Source organism: Oncorhynchus tshawytscha, linkage group LG08 (genome assembly GCF_018296145.1).
Source record: "Oncorhynchus tshawytscha isolate Ot180627B linkage group LG08, Otsh_v2.0, whole genome shotgun sequence".
Taxonomy (NCBI): domain Eukaryota; kingdom Metazoa; phylum Chordata; class Actinopteri; order Salmoniformes; family Salmonidae; genus Oncorhynchus; species Oncorhynchus tshawytscha.
Genome location: NC_056436.1, coordinates 3,638,528 through 3,656,027, shown reverse-complemented (window position 1 = coordinate 3,656,027; position 17,500 = coordinate 3,638,528). Strand labels below are relative to the sequence as shown.

General features: G+C 43.7%; 1 protein-coding gene and 1 pseudogene across 2 annotated transcripts in view; both read right to left on the bottom strand.

Moving 5' to 3' along the window:
- The window catches only part of LOC121846869, a 38,070-nt pseudogene extending 31,744 nt beyond the window's left edge, over positions 1-6,326 (bottom strand).
- Positions 6,327-7,903: 1,577 nt separating this feature from the next.
- LOC121846870 (transmembrane protein 87A-like) overlaps positions 7,904-17,500 on the bottom strand; it is an 18,332-nt gene continuing 8,735 nt past the window's right edge. The window contains exons 6-14 of one of the 2 annotated variants that reach the window (XM_042325085.1): positions 17,427-17,500; positions 17,168-17,226; positions 15,820-15,923; positions 13,923-13,999; positions 13,170-13,240; positions 11,514-11,566; positions 8,466-8,496; positions 8,247-8,324; positions 7,905-8,211 (exon numbers count right to left, since the gene is read on the bottom strand). The exon at positions 17,427-17,500 is cut by the window's right edge and continues 107 nt beyond it. In XM_042325085.1, the coding sequence (XP_042181019.1) occupies positions 8,283-8,324; positions 8,466-8,496; positions 11,514-11,566; positions 13,170-13,240; positions 13,923-13,999; positions 15,820-15,923; positions 17,168-17,226; positions 17,427-17,500 (511 nt within the window). In that variant the 3' untranslated portion in view covers positions 7,905-8,211; positions 8,247-8,282. Of the gene's footprint in view, positions 8,325-8,465; positions 8,497-11,513; positions 11,567-13,169; positions 13,241-13,922; positions 14,000-15,819; positions 15,924-17,167; positions 17,227-17,426 lie in introns of both variants that reach the window. The other variant, XM_042325084.1, reaches the window with a different exon arrangement.

Below are 17,500 nucleotides of genomic sequence, written 5' to 3'. Positions count from 1 at the left end.
CGTCTCACCTGTAGCTCGTAGAACTCCCCGTCTCACCTGTAGCTCGTGGAACTCCCCGTCTCACCTGTAGCTCGTGGAACTCCCGTCTCACCTGTAGCTCGTGGAACTCCCCGTCTCACCTGTAGCTCGTAGAACTCCCCGTCTCACCTGTAGCTCGTAGAACTCCCCGTCTCACCTGTAGCTCATGGAACTCCCCGTCTCACCTGTAGCTCGTGGAACTCCCCGTCTCACCTGTAGCTCGTGGAACTCCCCGTCTCACCTGTAGCTCGTAGAACTCCCCGTCTCACCTGTAGCTCGTAGAACTCCCCGTCTCACCTGTAGCTCGTAGAACTCCCCGTCTCACCTGTAGCTCGTAGAACTCCCCGTCTCACCTGTAGCTCGTGGAACTCCCCGTCTCACCTGTAGCTCGTAGAACTCCCCGTCTCACCTGTAGCTCGTAGAACTCCCCGTCTCACCTGTAGCTCGTAGAACTCCCCGTCTCACCTGTAGCTCATGGAACTCCCTGTCCTTCCAGTAGTACAGCTGAAGCTTCTTCTTCACAGCAACACACATCCTCAGCTGGGCTTCTCCCGAGGGGGACTGCTGCAACGAAGTAGATGATCAATTTGGAAACAGATTTGACAGGAGCTACAGATAAAATAGACACCACTGGTTCAAATCAAAAAGACATTTACAAACTATGTCGTCATCTCACCTGCAGGTGACAGGCGAAGAGCGTTGCCCCTCTGGCCTTGGAGACCACAGTAATCTGCTGGAAGGTCAAGAGGTCGTGGACATGGATGTTGTTCTCTGTAGGTGGGGAGAAACCGGTATGTGTGCGCACACACACACACACAAAAAAAACACTATTTGAAAAAACAAACATAGGCGCTATGGATTCACTGAGATTAACAAAACGTTTAAGTAAAGAACAACAAGCTTGTTTACTGAAGAGAGTAGATGTTTCTCCTACCTAACAGACTGACGAGGATCTTGTACTGTGACACAACAAACAGCTGTGAGAAGGAGAGACAAGGAAGGTTTGAACTTCAAAAATCAAATCTTATTGGTCACATACACACGTTTAACAGATGTTATTGCGGGTGTAGTGACATGCTTGTGTTCCTAGCTCCCACCCGTGCAGTAATATCTAACAATTCACAACAATACACACAAATCTAAAAGTAGAAGAACGGAATTAAGAAATATATAAATATTAGATCGAGCAACGTGAGTGGCATTGACTAAAATACAGTAGAATAGAATACAGTATATACACATGAGATGAGTAAAGCATATATATGTAAACATTATTAAAGGGACCAGTGTTCCATTTATCAAAGGGACCAGTGTTCCATTTGTCAAAGGGACCAGTGTTCCATTTGTCAAAGGGACCAGTGTTCCATTTGTCAAAGGGACCAGTGTTCCATTTGTCAAAGGGACCAGTGTTCCATTTATCAAAGGGACCAGTGTTCCATTTATCAAAGGGACCAGTGTTCCATTTATCAAAGGGACCAGTGTTCCATTTATCAAAGGGACCAGTGTTCCATTTATCAAAGGGACCAGTGTTCCATTTATCAAAGGGACCAGTGTTCCATTTATCAAAGGACCAGTGTTCCATTTATCAAAGGGACCAGTGTTCCATTTATCAAAGGGACCAGTGTTCCATTTATCAAAGGGACCAGTGTTCCATTTATCAAAGGGACCAGTGTTCCATTTATCAAAGGGACCAGTGTTCCATTTATCAAAGGGACCAGTGTTCCATTTATCAAAGGGACCAGTGTTCCATTTATCAAAGGACCAGTGTTCCATTTATCAAAGGGACCAGTGTTCCATTTATCAAAGGGACCAGTGTTCCATTTATCAAAGGGACCAGTGTTCCATTTATCAAAGGGACCAGTGTTCCATTTATCAAAGGGACCAGTGTTCCATTTATTAAAGGGACCAGTGTTCCATTTATTAAAGGGACCAGTGTTCCATTATTAAAGGGACCAGTGTTCCATTTATTAAAGGGACCAGTGTTCCATTTATTAAAGGGACCAGTGTTCCATTATTAAAGGGACCAGTGTTCCATTATTAAAGTGGCCAGTGATTTCAAGTCTATGTTGACAGCAGGACAATGGTAGAATAAGTGCCGGACATAAGGACAGGCCCGTAAACTCTTTCCAGGACTTGAAATGCCAATTGCACTATCGAGGAGGATCCTTGTTGTTGTTGTCATTCGAGTGGTCACGTGTTGGAGCTGTGGTATGAACTGTATACCCTGAGTTGTACTCATACAGAGAGGGGGAGCTAATGGGGGCTAAGCTAGCACATGATGCAAAACACACACCAAATCCTTGTCAGTCATTGTCATACCACGTTTGGCTTGACAAATGGCAGCAACTGAACCAGGCTAGGACAATGGAGTGTCTACTATATTTCTTTAATCTGACATCCCTCGTTTAAAAAGATAGAAAAAAATTGAATGACCGTCACATCAACAGAATGTGAAGTCTCACTCTGACACATATACAGTGGGGCAAAAATAGTATTTAGTCAGCCACCAATTGTGCAAGTTCTCCCACTTAAAAAGATGAGAGGCCTGTAATTTTCATCATAGGTACGTACACTTTAACTATGACAGACTAATATACCTGCTGGATCTTCTTTGAGAAGTTCTTGTTGGACTTCTCCAGAGTTACCTCAAACCTGTTGGTACCTTCGAGGAAGAAAGAGAGAGATAGGATATGTTTCCTTGTTTTAAACACCTGCTACGGAATGAGGAACAAAATAAAAAACACAATGACGCTGGAAACTATGCTTGCAGACGTCAAACATTCACAAACAAATAGACAGGGCCCTGGGGAGACACACACAAATAGACAGGGCCCTGGGACAGACGCACACAAATAGACAGGGCCCTGGGACAGACGCACACAAATAGACAGGGCCCTGGGACAGACGCACACAAATAGACAGGGCCCTGGGACAGACACACACAAATAGACAGGGCCCTGGGACAGACGCACACAAATAGACAGGGCCCTGGGACAGACGCACACAAATAGACAGGGCCCTGGGACAGACGCACACAAATAGACAGGGCCCTGGGACAGACGCACACAAATAGACAGGGCCCTGGGACAGACACTCACAAATAGACAGGGCCCTGGGACAGACACTCACAAATAGACAGGGCCCTGGGACAGACACTCACAAATAGACAGGGCCCTGGGACAGACACTCACAAATAGACAGGGCCCTGGGACAGACACTCACAAATAGACAGGGCCCTGGGACAGACACTCACAAATAGACAGGGCCCTGGGACAGACACTCACAAATAGACAGGGCCCTGGGACAGACACACAAATAGACAGGGCCCTGGGACAGACGCACACAAATAGACAGGGCCCTGGGACAGACGCACACAAATAGACAGGGCCCTGGGACAGACACGATATCATAACCGCCATCGATAAAAGACAGTACTGTGCAGCCGTCTTCATTGACCTTGCCAAAGCTTTCGACTCTGTCAATCACCATATTCTTATCGGCAGACTCAGTAGCCTCGGTTTTTCGGATGACTGCCTTGCCTGGTTCACCAATTACTTTGCAGACAGAGTTCAGTGTGTCAAATCGGAGGGCATGCTGTCCGGTCCTCTGGCAGTCTATGGGGGTGCCACAGGGTTCAATTCTCGGGCCGACTCTTTTCTCTGTATATATCAATGATGTTGCTCTTGCTGCGGGCGATTCCCTGATCCACCTCTACGCAGACGACACCATTCTATATACTTCTGGCCCGTCCTGGACACTGTGCTATCTAACCTCCAAACGAGCTTCAATGCCATACAACACTCCTTCCGTGGCCTCCAACTGCTCTTAAACGCTAGTAAAACCAAATGCATGCTTTTCAACCGTTCGCTGCCTGCACCCGCACGCCTGACCAGCATCACCACCCTGGATGGTTCTGACCTTGAATATGTGGACATCTATAAGTACCTAGGTGTCTGGCTAGACTGTAAACTCTCCTTCCAGACTCATATCAGACATCTCCAATCGAAAATCAAATCAAGAGTCGGCTTTCTATTCCGCAACAAAGCCTCCTTCACTCACACCGCCAAACTTACCCTAGTAAAACTGACTATCCTACCGATCCTCGACTTCGGCGATGTCATCTACAAAATTGCTTCCAACACTCTACTCAGCAAACTGGATGCAGTTTATCACAATGCCATCCGTTTTGTTACTAAAGCACCTTATACCACCCACCACTGCGACCTGTATGCTCTAGTCGGCTGGCCCTCGCTACATATTCGTCGCCAGACCCACTGGCTCCAGGTCATCTACAAGTCCATGCTAGGTAAAGCTACGCCTTATCTCAGTTCACTGGTCACGATGGCAACACCCACCCGTAGCACGCGTTCCAGCAGGTATATCTCACTGGTCATCCCTAAAGCCAACACCTCATTTGGCCGCCTTTCCTTCCAGTTCTCTGCTGCCTGTGACTGGAACGAATTGCAAAAATCGCTGAAGTTGGAGACTTTTATCTCCTCACCAACTTCAAACATCTGCTATCTGAGCAGCTAACCGATCGCTGCTGCTGTACATAGTCTATCGGTAAATAGCCCACCCATTTTCACCTACCTCATCCCCATACTGTTTTTATTTATTTTATTTTCTGCTCTTTTGCACACCAATATGTCTACCTGTACATGACCATCTGATCATTTATCACTCCAGTGTTAATCTGCAAAATTGTAATTATTCGCCTACCTCCTCATGCCTTTTACACACATTGTATATAGACTCTCCTTTTTTCTACTGTATTATTGACTTGTTAATTGTTTACTCCATGTGTAACTCTGTGTTGACTGTTCACACTGCTATGCTTTATCTTGGCCAGGTCGCAGTTGCAAATGAGAACTTGTTCTCAACTAGCCTACCTGGTTAAATAAAGGTTAAATAAATAAATAAATATATAAAAAAACACATACATTTAGACAGGGCCCTGGGGAGACACACACAAATAGACAGGGCCCTGGGGAGACGCATACAAACAGACAGGGCCCTGGGGGAGACATATACAAATAGACAGGGCCCTGGGGGAGACGCATACAAATAGACAGGGCCCTGGGGGAGACGCATACAAACAGACAGGGCCCTGGGGGAGACATATACAAATAGACAGGGCCCTGGGGAGACATATACAAATAGACAGGGCCCTGGGGGAGACACACACAAATAGACAGGGACACAGGACACTGACAGCAGTCTCTCTCTTATTCACCTGCATTATTTTTTATCCTGTAGAGCAGGAGATGGCCTGGTTTAGTGCCTACCAGAAGCCAGTCCTCTGTTTTGTGATAGGAGGAGAGAAGGTCATGATTAGTAAGTATGGATACATCCCAAATGTAGTGCACTAGGACTCTCGTCAAAAGTAGTGCACTACATAGGGAACACACATCACAGAGCAAAATTATATCAACTGTATTAAATTCTCCACGTCCTCGACCATGTGCAAGACAGGGTTGCTTTGTTTACAAATGTCGTGTCGCCTCAAAACTCATCAAGGTAACATTGCTTCAACTAGCAGGCAAGAGTTATCTGCTGGTTATCTGGTAAACAAACCAGTCAGCTAACTTAGTACCTACCTAGTTAACTAGTTAGGTAGTTTATGGCAACAATAATTTGCTAATGTTAGTTAGTCTGCTGACATTATCAATTTACCCCAAGCAGCAAGACAGTCAATCTGCAGAGGCAGTTTCTCCAGGATAGGGACCGGTTCGTAAGCGTCATGCATTGTGGAGTCTCGGTAGTTACCGGTAGTTTAGTTCCCCCTATAAATAATCTAGTAACGTTAGTGACAATAACAAAACATTTTTAGGCAACGTTACAAAAAAAAAAGGTACGTCTGGAAATGTCAAGTCCAACCCCCATCGATTAAACCGTGTCTTTAATCCGTGCAGGTAACCTTAACATAATTCCTCTGTCATTCGTTGAAGCCATGACATCCAAAACAAATAGCGAGCAAATTGATTAGCGAACGAACTTTGCTTTATTAGCGAGAGGACACCAACAAGGATAACGCGTTAACAAAATTCCCTATTATCCCCATGTTGGTCTTGACCGAACCTCTTGACTAATAATACAATTTAATTGACACAGAAATCTGAAATAAGTAGCTAAATACTTCTCCTATAAAAAAAAATTCTGCTAGTCAATAAGCTAACACAAGAGAAAGAGAGATATAAATAAAGCTGCTAACACACAGTGTCTGCTCCTTACTGACACGTCACGTGATCAGTACATCAGAGAGGAAGAAGCGGAGCGAGAGGAGAAACTCCGCCCAACAATCTGTCTCCCCCGGAAGTTGCCGGTTTTTTTTCCCGCACACCAAGCGAGGAGGGTTTTTGTATTGGGAGTTTGGTCAACTAAAAAAAATAAAAAAATTAAAAAAATGTAATGGCTTATTTGCTGCGTGAGGTTTATTTGATCGAATATAAATTGCTTAGGTTGTTACGAGTGTACTGATATAAATGGGACACGTGACACACCGCCAACATTGATTAACATAAAAATAAATGATATCGAAGTTGTGCGTTAAAGGACGTGTATTTTTGTCAGAGCGGCAAATCAAAAATCTGGTCAATATAATGGATAATATGTGATTACAATCACGAGGGATGAATTAGAACAAGGCGAACCTTTGGGCGGCAGGGTAGCATAGTGGTTAGAGCGTTGGACTAGTAACCGAAAGGTTGCAAGTTCAAATCCCCGAGCTGACAAGATACAAATCTCGTTCTGCCCCTGAACAGGCAGTTAACCCACTGTTCCTAGGCCGTCATTGAAAATAAGAATTTGTTCTCAACTGACTTGCCTAGTTAAATAAAGGTATATAAAAAAAAAAACTTAACCAGTGTTCTAGTACCATGAGTATCTTGTGACCCTAAAAAAAAATCACAATACTATACACATATTGTATTAATTTGGTGACAAGGTTTTAATATAAACTTTAATCCCAGAATAAACAGCAAAAAATGCATACAATAATGTAACAAAGAAATTACAACACAGATCCACTTTACTGTACATTTGATGCTGTCCTTATTTCCTGCTGAACAAACAAAAAAAACAATGCAATGCAGGACAATTTAACAATACAAAACCATATGCTGTCTGTAGAATAAATTACTGGGTGAGTGGGCCTAGTCTGGCCTCACAGGCTGTGTTTAACTTGCACTGTGCCAGTGTTGTGTTTGGGGAGGGGCATCAAATTAATTATCTTGGGAGGTGGTGGCAGAAACAAACATAAAAAGCCTCACAGTGACACATAATAATGCATTTAGTAAATCTGACAAATTATCAGACTGCACTGTGTCAATACTAATATAGATAGGTGTCAATGGCAGACTGACTGACTCACTGGGCCAAGTGACAGGTAGCATCCCAAATGGAGTGTCCTACTGTTGACCAGGGCACATAGGGTAGTGTACTACTGTTGACCAGGGCCCATAGGGTAGTGTACTACTGTTGACCAGGGCCCATAGGGTAGTGTACTACTGTTGACCAGGGCCCATAGGGTAGTGTACTACTGTTGACCAGGGCCCATAGGGTAGTGTACTACTGTTGACCAGGGCCCATAGGGTAGTGTACTACTGTTGACCAGGGCCCATAGGGTAGAACACTACTGTTGACCAGGGCCCATAGGATAGTACACTACTGTTGACCAGGGCCCTATATAGGATAGTGTACTACTGTTGACCAGGGCCCATAGGATAGTGTACTACTGACCAGGGCCCATAGGTAGTGACTACTGTTGACCAGGGCCCATAGGGTAGTGTACTACTGTTGACCAGGGCCCATAGGATAGTGTACTACTGTTGACCAGGGCCCATAGGGTAGTGTACTGTTGACCAGGGCCCTAGGATATACTACTGTTGACCAGGGCCCATAGGGTAGTGTACTACTGTTGACCAGGGCCCATAGGGGTACACTAATGTAGACCAGGACTCTATATACAACACTACTGTTGACCAGGGCCCATAGGATAGTGTACTACTGTTGACCAGGGCCCATAGGGTAGTGTACTACTGTCACTACAGAGGGAATAGGGGCCATTTGGCAAAGCCGTAGAGTTTATTAGCGGCTGCATGGCGGTGCTCAAAATGAAGGAACATAAAAGTGTTATAAATATAGGATCTGATGGGTCACTTCATTTGACTCCATCAATGGCTGCCTCGGTGAAACCCCTCCACCGGTGAAACCCCTCCACTCGGTGAAACCCCTCCACTCGGTGAAACCCCTCGGTCATGACTCGGTCATTCCATTTTAGATCTCTCCATCTTGGTTTTCAGAATTTCCTGGGGACAAAAAGCGAGAGAAACATGTGTCTCTGTTGAATGATGGACACAAAATATAACTTTTGACTGAGCTTTCTTTTCTTTTTTAAATAGACAAAAAATGTGACCGGCAGTCATTAGAGAGAGAAGTTCCTTATTTACCTCCTCTTCGTCAAGCATTACTGGGAGGGCTCTGTAGAGAGGGAGACAGACAGAGAGAGAGACAGACAGAGAGCGAGAGAGAGAGAGAGAGACAGAGAGAGAGAGGGAGACAGAGAGAGAAGGAGACAGAGAGAGGGGGAGAGAGACAGAGACAGAGAGAGACAGAGAGAGACAGGGAGAGGGGGAGAGGGGGAGAGAGAGAGAGACAGAGGGAGACAGAGATAATTGCTTATTTGTTCATCTATGATTTTTTTTTTTAAATGTACACTACCAGTCAAAGGTTTTAGAACACCTACCTCATTCAAGGGTTTTATTTTTTATATATTTTTTTACATTGCACAATAATAGTGAAGTCATCAAAACTATGATATGACACATATGGAATCATGTAGCAACCAGAAGTTTTAAACCAAATCAAAATATTTTATATTTGAGATTCATCAAAGTAGCCACCCTTTGCCTTGATGACAGCTTTGCACACTTGGTGTTCTCTCAACCAGCTTCACCTGGAATGCTTTTCCAAAAGTCTTGAATGAGTTTCCACATATGCTGAGCATGCTGGTTAAGTGTGGCTTGAATTCTAAATAAATCACTGACTGTGTCACCAGCAAAGCACCCCCATATCATCACACCTCCTCCTCCATGCTTCACGGTGGGAACCATGCGGAGATCATGCGTTCACCTACTCTGCGTCTCACAAAGACACGGCGGTTGGAACCAAAAATCTCCAATTTGGACTCATCAGACCAAAGCACAGATTTCCATCCGGTCTAATGTCCATTGCTCGTGTTTCTTGGCCCAAGCAAGTATCGTCTTCTTATTGGTGTCCTTTAGTAGTGCAGCAATATGAGCATGAAGGCCTGATTCACACAGTTGATGTTGAGATGTGTCTGTATTTATTCGGGCTGCAATCATCGGAGGTGATTATCTAATGAACGTATCCTCTGCAGCAGAGGTAAGGGTTCCCGAGTGGCGCAGCGGTCTAAGGCACTGCATAGCTACAGACACTGATTCTACAGCGGCACATAATAGGACCAGCGTCGTCCGGGTTAGGGGACGTCATTGTAAATAAGAATTTGTTCTTAACTGGACTAGTTAAATAAATCAAAACTCGGGGTCTCCCTTTCCTGTGGCGGTCCTCATGAGAGCCAAATTCAGCATTGATGGTTTTTTGCGACTGAACTTGAAGAAAACTTTCAAAGTTCTTAATGTTTCTGATTGACTGACCTTCATGTCTTCAAGTAATGATGGACTGTCGTTTCTCTTTGCTTATTTGAGCTGTTCTTGTCATAATATGGACTTGGTCCTATTTGGTAAAAGACCATAATTTGTATTTATTTAACTCGGCAAGTCAGTTAAGAACAATATATTATTTACAATGACGGCCTTCCAAAAGGCCTTCTTGCAGGGATGGGATAATTTGTTATTTTTTTTTTTTGTAAATTAAATATAGGACAAAACACACATCACGACACTACATAAAGAGAGACCTAAGACAGCAACACAACATGGTAGCAACACAACATGGTAGCAACACAAAACATGGTAGCAACACAAAACATGGTAGCAACACAAAAACATGGTAGCAACACAACATGGTAGCAACACAACATGGTAGCAACACAACATGGTAGCAACACAAAACATGGTAGCAACACAAAACATGGTAGCAACACAAAACATGGTAGCAACACAAAACATGGTACAAACATTATTGGGCACAGACAACAGCACAAAGGGCAGAAGGTACAGACAACAATACATCAGGCAAAGCAGCCACAACCGTCAGTAAGAGTGTGGAGATAGAACGGTCCAGTTTGAGTGTTTGTTGCAACTCGTTCCAGTCGCTGAAGAGAGGAGCGACCCAGGGATGTGTTTGTTGCAACTTGTTCCAGTCGCTGAAGAGAGGAGCGACCCAAGGACGTGTGAGCTTTGGGGACCTTTAAGAGGATGGGACTGGCAGAACGGGTGTTGTATGTGGAGGATGAGGGCTGCAGTAGATATCTCAGATACGGGGGAGTGAGACCTAAGAGGGTTTTATAAATAAGCATCAACCAGTGTGTCTTGCGACAGGTATACAGAGATGCCCAGTTTACAGAGGAGTATAGAGTGCAGTGATGTGTCCTATAAGGAGCATTGGTGGCAAATCTGATGGCCGAATGGTAAAGAACATCTAGCCGCTCGAGAGCACCGTTACCTGCTGATCTATAAATTACATCTCCGTAATCTATCATGGGGAGGATGGTCATCTGAATCAGGGTTAGTTTGGCAGCTGGGGTGAAAGAGGAGAAATTACGATAGAGAAAACCAAGTCTAGATTTAACTTTAGCCTGCAGCTTGGATATGTGCTGAGAGAAGGACAGTGGACCGTCTAGCCAAACTCCCAAGTACTTGTATGAGGTGACTACCTCAAGCTCGAAACCCTCAGAGGTAGTAATCACACCTGTGGGGAGAGGGGCATTCTTCTTACCAAACCACATGACCTTTGTTTTGGAGGTGTTCAACTAAGGAAGCTTTGTTGTAGTGTTTACTACATTGAACACTTTCTTGGTTACTATGAAGGAAAGAAATTCCACAATTAACAGCTGTTAGGTAGAAATGCATTCCAGGTGACTACCTCAGGAAGCTGGTTGAGAGAATGCCAAGAGTGCGCAAAGCGGTCATCAAGGCAAAAGGGTGGCTACTTTGAAAAATCTCAAATATAAAAAAAAAATTGTTGATTTGCTGAACACTTTTTTGGTTACTACATGATTCCATATGTGTTATTTCATACTTTTGATGACTTCACTTTTATTCTACAACGTAAAAAATAGTACAAATAAAGAAAAACCCTGGAATGAGCAGATGTGTCCAGACATTTGACTGGTATATAATTATTAACATTCTAGCATATATTCATATACATTGCTTTAGAAACAAAGACAACCACCATTCGTGCCAATAAAGCATTTCTTGAATTGAGAGCAGAGAGGTGACCAGTTAATACAGTATAATGGACATAGCAGTAACTTGGGCCAATACACTTCAAAATGTTTCTTTCCTACTCACACATCAGCAACAGTTGTGGGAATGTTCTCCTCAACCCATTTCAGGTCTTCATCCTGAGAACAAGAGAAAGGATACATTCATTTATTTGGAAATACGCAAAAAACAGTGTCTTGAATCAGATTGGACTGTGAAAAGATGACTTAAGTTAAGTCATCAGACCCCAACCAAGGATCATCAAAAAGCTGTGCTATAAATTCTCAGACAACCCGAAGATTCCTAGATGCCCTTCCAGACTCCCTCCACCTACCCAAGGATGTCCGAGTACAAAAATCGGTTAACCACCTAACTGAGGATCTCAATTGAACTTTGCGTAATACCCTAGATGCAGTCGCACCCCTGAAAACAAAAAACATTTGTCATAAACTAGCTCCCTTGGTACACAGAAAATACCCGAGCTCTGAAGCAAGCTTCCAGAAAATTGGAACGGAAATGGCGCCACACCAAACTGGAAGTCTTCCGACTAGCTTGAAAGACAGTAAAGGCTAGGCCTGATTTCAAGGTTTTACTGCTAACCTACAAAGCGTCACATGGGCTTGCTCCTACCTATCTTTCAGATTTGGTCCTGCCGTACATACCTACACATACGCTACGGTCACAAGACACAGGCCTCCAAATTGTCCCTTGAATGTCTAAGCAAACAGCTGGAGGCAGGGCTTTCTCCTATAGAGCTCCATTTTATGGAACGGTCTGCCTACCCATGTAAGAGACGCAAACTCGGTCTCAACCTTTAAGTCTTTACTGAAGACTCATCTCTTCAGTGGGTCATATGATTGAGTGTAGTCTGGCCCAGGAGTGGGAAGGTGAACGGAAAGGCTCTGGAGCAACGAACCGCCCTTGCTGTCTCTGCCTGGACGGTTCCCCCTTTCCACTGGGATTCTCTGCCTCTAACCCGATTACAGGGGCTGAGTCACTGGCTTACTGGGGCTCTTTCATACTGTCGCTAGGAGGGGTGCGTCACTTGAGTGGGTTGAGTCACTGATGTGATCTTCCTGTCCGGGCTGGCGCCCCCTCGGGTTCGTGCCATGGCGGAGATCTTTGTGGGCTATACTCAGCCTTGTAAGTTGGTGGTTGAAGATATCCTCTAGTGGTGTGGGGGCTGTGCCTTGAAAAAGTGGGTGGGGTTATATCCTGCCTGGTTGGCCCTGTCCAGGGGTATAGTCGGATGGGGCCACAGTGTCTCCTGACCCCTCCTGTCTCAGCCTCCAGTATTTATGCTGCAGTAGTTTATGTGTCGGGGGCTGGGGTCAGTTTGTTATATCTGGAGTACTTCTCCTGTCTTATCCGGTGTCCTGTGTGAATTTAAGTATGCTCTCTCTAATTCTTTCTCTCGGAGGACCTGAGCCCTTGGAGCCCTAGACACTGTTGATTTTGTTGCTGCAGACATGCCCAAAGTAATTACCCTCTGGGATATATATATATATATATATATATATATATATATATATATATATATATATATATATATATATATATATATATATGTTTATATTGAATTGACTCACCGTTTCACTCAGTAGTTTTGAATTGAATTGACTCGCCACCTCACTGAGTAGTTTTGAATTGAATTGACTCGCCACCTCACTGAGTAGTTTTGAATTGAATTGAATGGACTCGCCGACTCACTGAGTAGTTTTGAATTGAATTGAATGGACTGACCTCTTTACTGAGTAGTTTCTGTGACTGGGATCCATTAGTCTCAGCCTTGGTGCCTCTCATCTTCATCCCCTCTGGAACAGAAATGTGGAGTTAGATACAGGGCCTTCAGAAAGTATTCCTACCCCTTTGACTTATTCCACATTTTGTTGTGTTACAGCCTGAATTCAAAATGGTTTAAATCAATTTTTTCACAAATGTAATTAAAAAAAAAAAATATATATATATATATATATATATATATATATATTTAATTCATTTTGAATTCAGGCTGTAACACAACAAAATGTCAAGGGGTGTAAACACTTTTTGAAGGCACCGGAGAGACCAGATTCAGGGTCATTTCAGGAAGTACACGGAAATTCCAATTCTCCTCAATGCTTTTCAAATAGGAAAATGTGGAATTGGGTTTACTTTCGGAGTTGACCCCCAAACCCCGCCAAACTGGAGTTGACCCCCAACCCCGCCAGACTGGAGTTGACCCCAACCCCGCCAGACTGGAGTTGACCCCCAACCCCGCCAGACTGGAGTTGACCCCCAACCCCGCCAGACTGGAGTTGACCCCAACCCCGCCAGACTGGAGTTGACCCCAACCCCGCCAGACTGGAGTTGACCCCAACCCCACCAGACTGGAGTTGACCCCAACGCCGCCACACTGGAGTTGACCCCAACCCCGCTAGAGATCCCTATTGTCATATATTATATCAATACAGCAGGAAATCCTAAATCCTAAAGTTAAACTGGTTAGTCTTTCACCAAAGGCTTCATTCAGCATGGGTTCCTTGGCTTCATCCTCCTCATCGTCTTCATCGATCAGAGGGGAATGGGAGAACCTGCGAGAACACAACACAGCCTCAGACAGGTGCTATATACTATTATATATATATATATATTACTACACTGTTACTATTGTAATGTATACACTTACTATTAGATATGTACAGTGCCTTGCGAAAGTATTCGGCCCTCTTGAACTTAGCGACCTTTTGCCACATTTCAGGCTTCAAACATAAAGATATAAAACTGTATTTTTGTGACGAATCAACAACAAGTGGGACACAATCATGAAGTGGAACGACATTTATTGGATATTTCAAACTTTTTAACAAATCAAAAACTGAAAAATTGAGCGTGCAAAATTATTCAGCCCCTTTACTTTCAGTGCAGCAAACTCTCTCCAGAAGTTCAGTGAGGATCTCTGAATGATCCAATGTTGACCTAAATGACTAATGATGATAAATACAATCCACCTGTGTGTAATCAAGTCTCCGTATAAATGCACCTGCACTGTGATAGACTCAGAGGTCCGTTAAAAGCGCAGAGAGCATCATGAAGAACAAGGAACACACCAGGCAGGTCCGAGATACTGTTGTGAAGAAGTTTAAAGCCGGATTTGGATACAAAAAGATTTCCCAAGCTTTAAACATCCCAAGGAGCACTGTGCAAGCGATAATATTGAAATGGAAGGAGTATCAGACCACTGCAAATCTACCAAGACCTGACCGTCCCTCTAAACTTTCAGCTCATACAAGGAGAAGACTGATCAGAGATGCAGCCAAGATGCCCATGATCACTCTGGATGAACTGCAGAGATCTACAGCTGAGGTGGGAGACTCTGTCCTTAGGACAACAATCAGTCGTATATTGCACAAATCTGGCCTTTATGGAAGAGTGGCAAGAAGAAAGCCATTTCTTAAAGATATCCATAAAAAGTGTCGTTTAAAGTTTGCCACAAGCCACCTGGGAGACACACCAAACATGTGGAAGAAGGTGCTCTGGTCAGATGAAACCAAAATTGAACTTTTTGGCAACAATGCAAAATGTTATGTTTGGCGTAAAAGCAACACAGCTCATCACCCTGAACACACCATCCCCACTGTCAAACATGGTGGTGGCAGCATCATGGTTTGGGCCTGCTTTTCTTCAGCAGGGACAGGGAAGATGGTTAAAATTGATGGGAAGATGGATGGAGCCAAATACAGGACCATTCTGGAAGAAAACCTGATGGAGTCTGCAAAAGACCTGAGACTGGGACGGAGATTTGTCTTCCAACAAGACAATGATCCAAGACATAAAGCAAAATCTACAATGGAATGGTTCAAAAATAAACATATCCAGGTGTCAAAGTCAAAGTCCAGACCTGAATCCAATCGAGAATCTGTGGAAAGAACTGAAAACTGCTGTTCACAAATGCTCTCCATCCAACCTCACTGAGCTCGAGCTGTTTTGCAAGGAGGAATGGGAAAAAATGTCAGTCTCTCGATGTGCAAAACTGATAGAGACATACCCCAAGCGACTTACAGCTGTAATCGCAGCAAAGGTGGCGCTACAAAGTATTAACTTAAGGGGGCTGAATAATTTTGCACGCCCAATTTTTCAGTTTTTGATTTGTTAAAAAAGTTTGAAATATCCAATAAATGTTGTTCCACTTCATGATTGTGTCCCACTTGTTGTTGATTCTTCAAAAAAATACAGTTTTATATCTTTATGTTTGAAGCCTGAAATGTGGCAAAAAGGTCGCAAAGTTCAAGGGGGCCGAATACTTTCGCAAGGCACTGTATATATTAGAAGTGTTATTACAAATGACCTCTGTCCTCTATGAAAACGTTAGGCAGGTACATAGTCTGTTTTAAAAAAAATGTTGACCTCTGACCTCTGGCTGTTGGCGGAGGGTCGTAGCAACACCATGATGACCAGGAGGATGGTGGAAAAGAGGAGGCGCCAGAAGGCATCGTCTACCCACAAATCCCTCCAACCCTGAGAGACACAGTGGCAGATACAGAGACACAGTGTATTAAAAACACAAGACATAATCAAGTATATCATTTGTTTAGAATATGTAGCTATACACTGAGCAAAAATAATTTAAAAAAACAAACAAACTGCAACAATTTCAAAAGATTTGAAGTTCATAAGGATAATCAGTACATTTTTTAAATCTATGGATTTCACATGACTGGGAATACAGATGTGCATCTTTTGGGGTGTGGATCAGAAAACCAGTCAGTATCTGGTGTGACCACCATTTGCCTCATGCAGCGCGACACATCTCCTTCACAGAGAGTTGATCAGGCTGTTGATTGTGGCCTGTGAAATGTTGTCCCACTACCTCTTCAATGGCTGTGGGAAGTTGCTGGATATTGGTGGGAACTGGAACATACTGTCGTACACGTCAATCCAGAGCATCCCAAACATGCTCAATAGGTGACATGTCTGGTGAGTATGCAGGTTAAGGAAGAACTGGGACATTTTCAGCTTCCAGGGATTGTCTACAGATCCTTGTGACATGGGGCCTTGCATTACCATGCTGAAACATGAGGTGATGGTGGAGGATGAATGGCACGACAATGGGCCTCAGGATCTCGTCACGGTATCTCTATGCATTCAAATTGACGTCGATAAAATGCAATTGTGTTCGTTGTCCGTAGCTTACACCTGCCCATACCATAACCCCACAGCCACCACCTGGCACTCTGTTCACAACATTGACATCAGCAAACCGCTCGCCCACACAACGCCATACACAGGCCAGTTGGACGTACTGCCAAATTCTCTAAAAATATGTTGGGAGGCGGCTTATGTTAGAAAAATGTACATTCTGGCAACAGCTCTGGTGGACATTCCTGTAGTCAACATGCCAATTGCACGCTATCTCATGCTCCCTCAAATATTGAGATATGTGTGGCATTGTGTTGTGTGACAAAACTTCACATTTTAGAGTGACTTTTTATTGTCCCCCAGCACAAGGTGCACCTATGTAATGGTAATGTTGTTTAATCAGCTTCTTGACATTCTACACCTGTCAGGTGGATGGACGTATTATCTTGGTAAAGGAGGATATAACACTAACAGGGATGTAAAACTAATTTGTAGACAACATTTATTAGAAATAAGAGTTTTTGGAAGGTATGGAACATTTTCTGGGATCTTCTATTTCCTATTCCTGGGAAACATGGGACCAACACTTTGTTTTTTGTTCAGTGTAAAATCTACAAACTCACCGTCTGGCAGTCGACCAGCTTAAACACTTTGGTCGTCCAGATGATGAAGATAATAGAAGCTACGGGAACAAAACAAAGTGAAAAAGATAAAATAAATAACTTATCATTTATTCAATAAATCTATATTGAGATTACAGAAACTATTTTTTTTTTTCAAGTAAGTACCTGAGTACAACAAAATTCATATCAAATTTAAAAGCTGTGCCTTTCATACCACTGTGACATTAAAAGCATCCATCAATAATTCCTTTCAACTCACCCAGAACAGAGAAGATGAGTGTGTTGGTGAAATGCTGATACAGAGACAGCTTCACCACGTTCCTACGCAGCTTC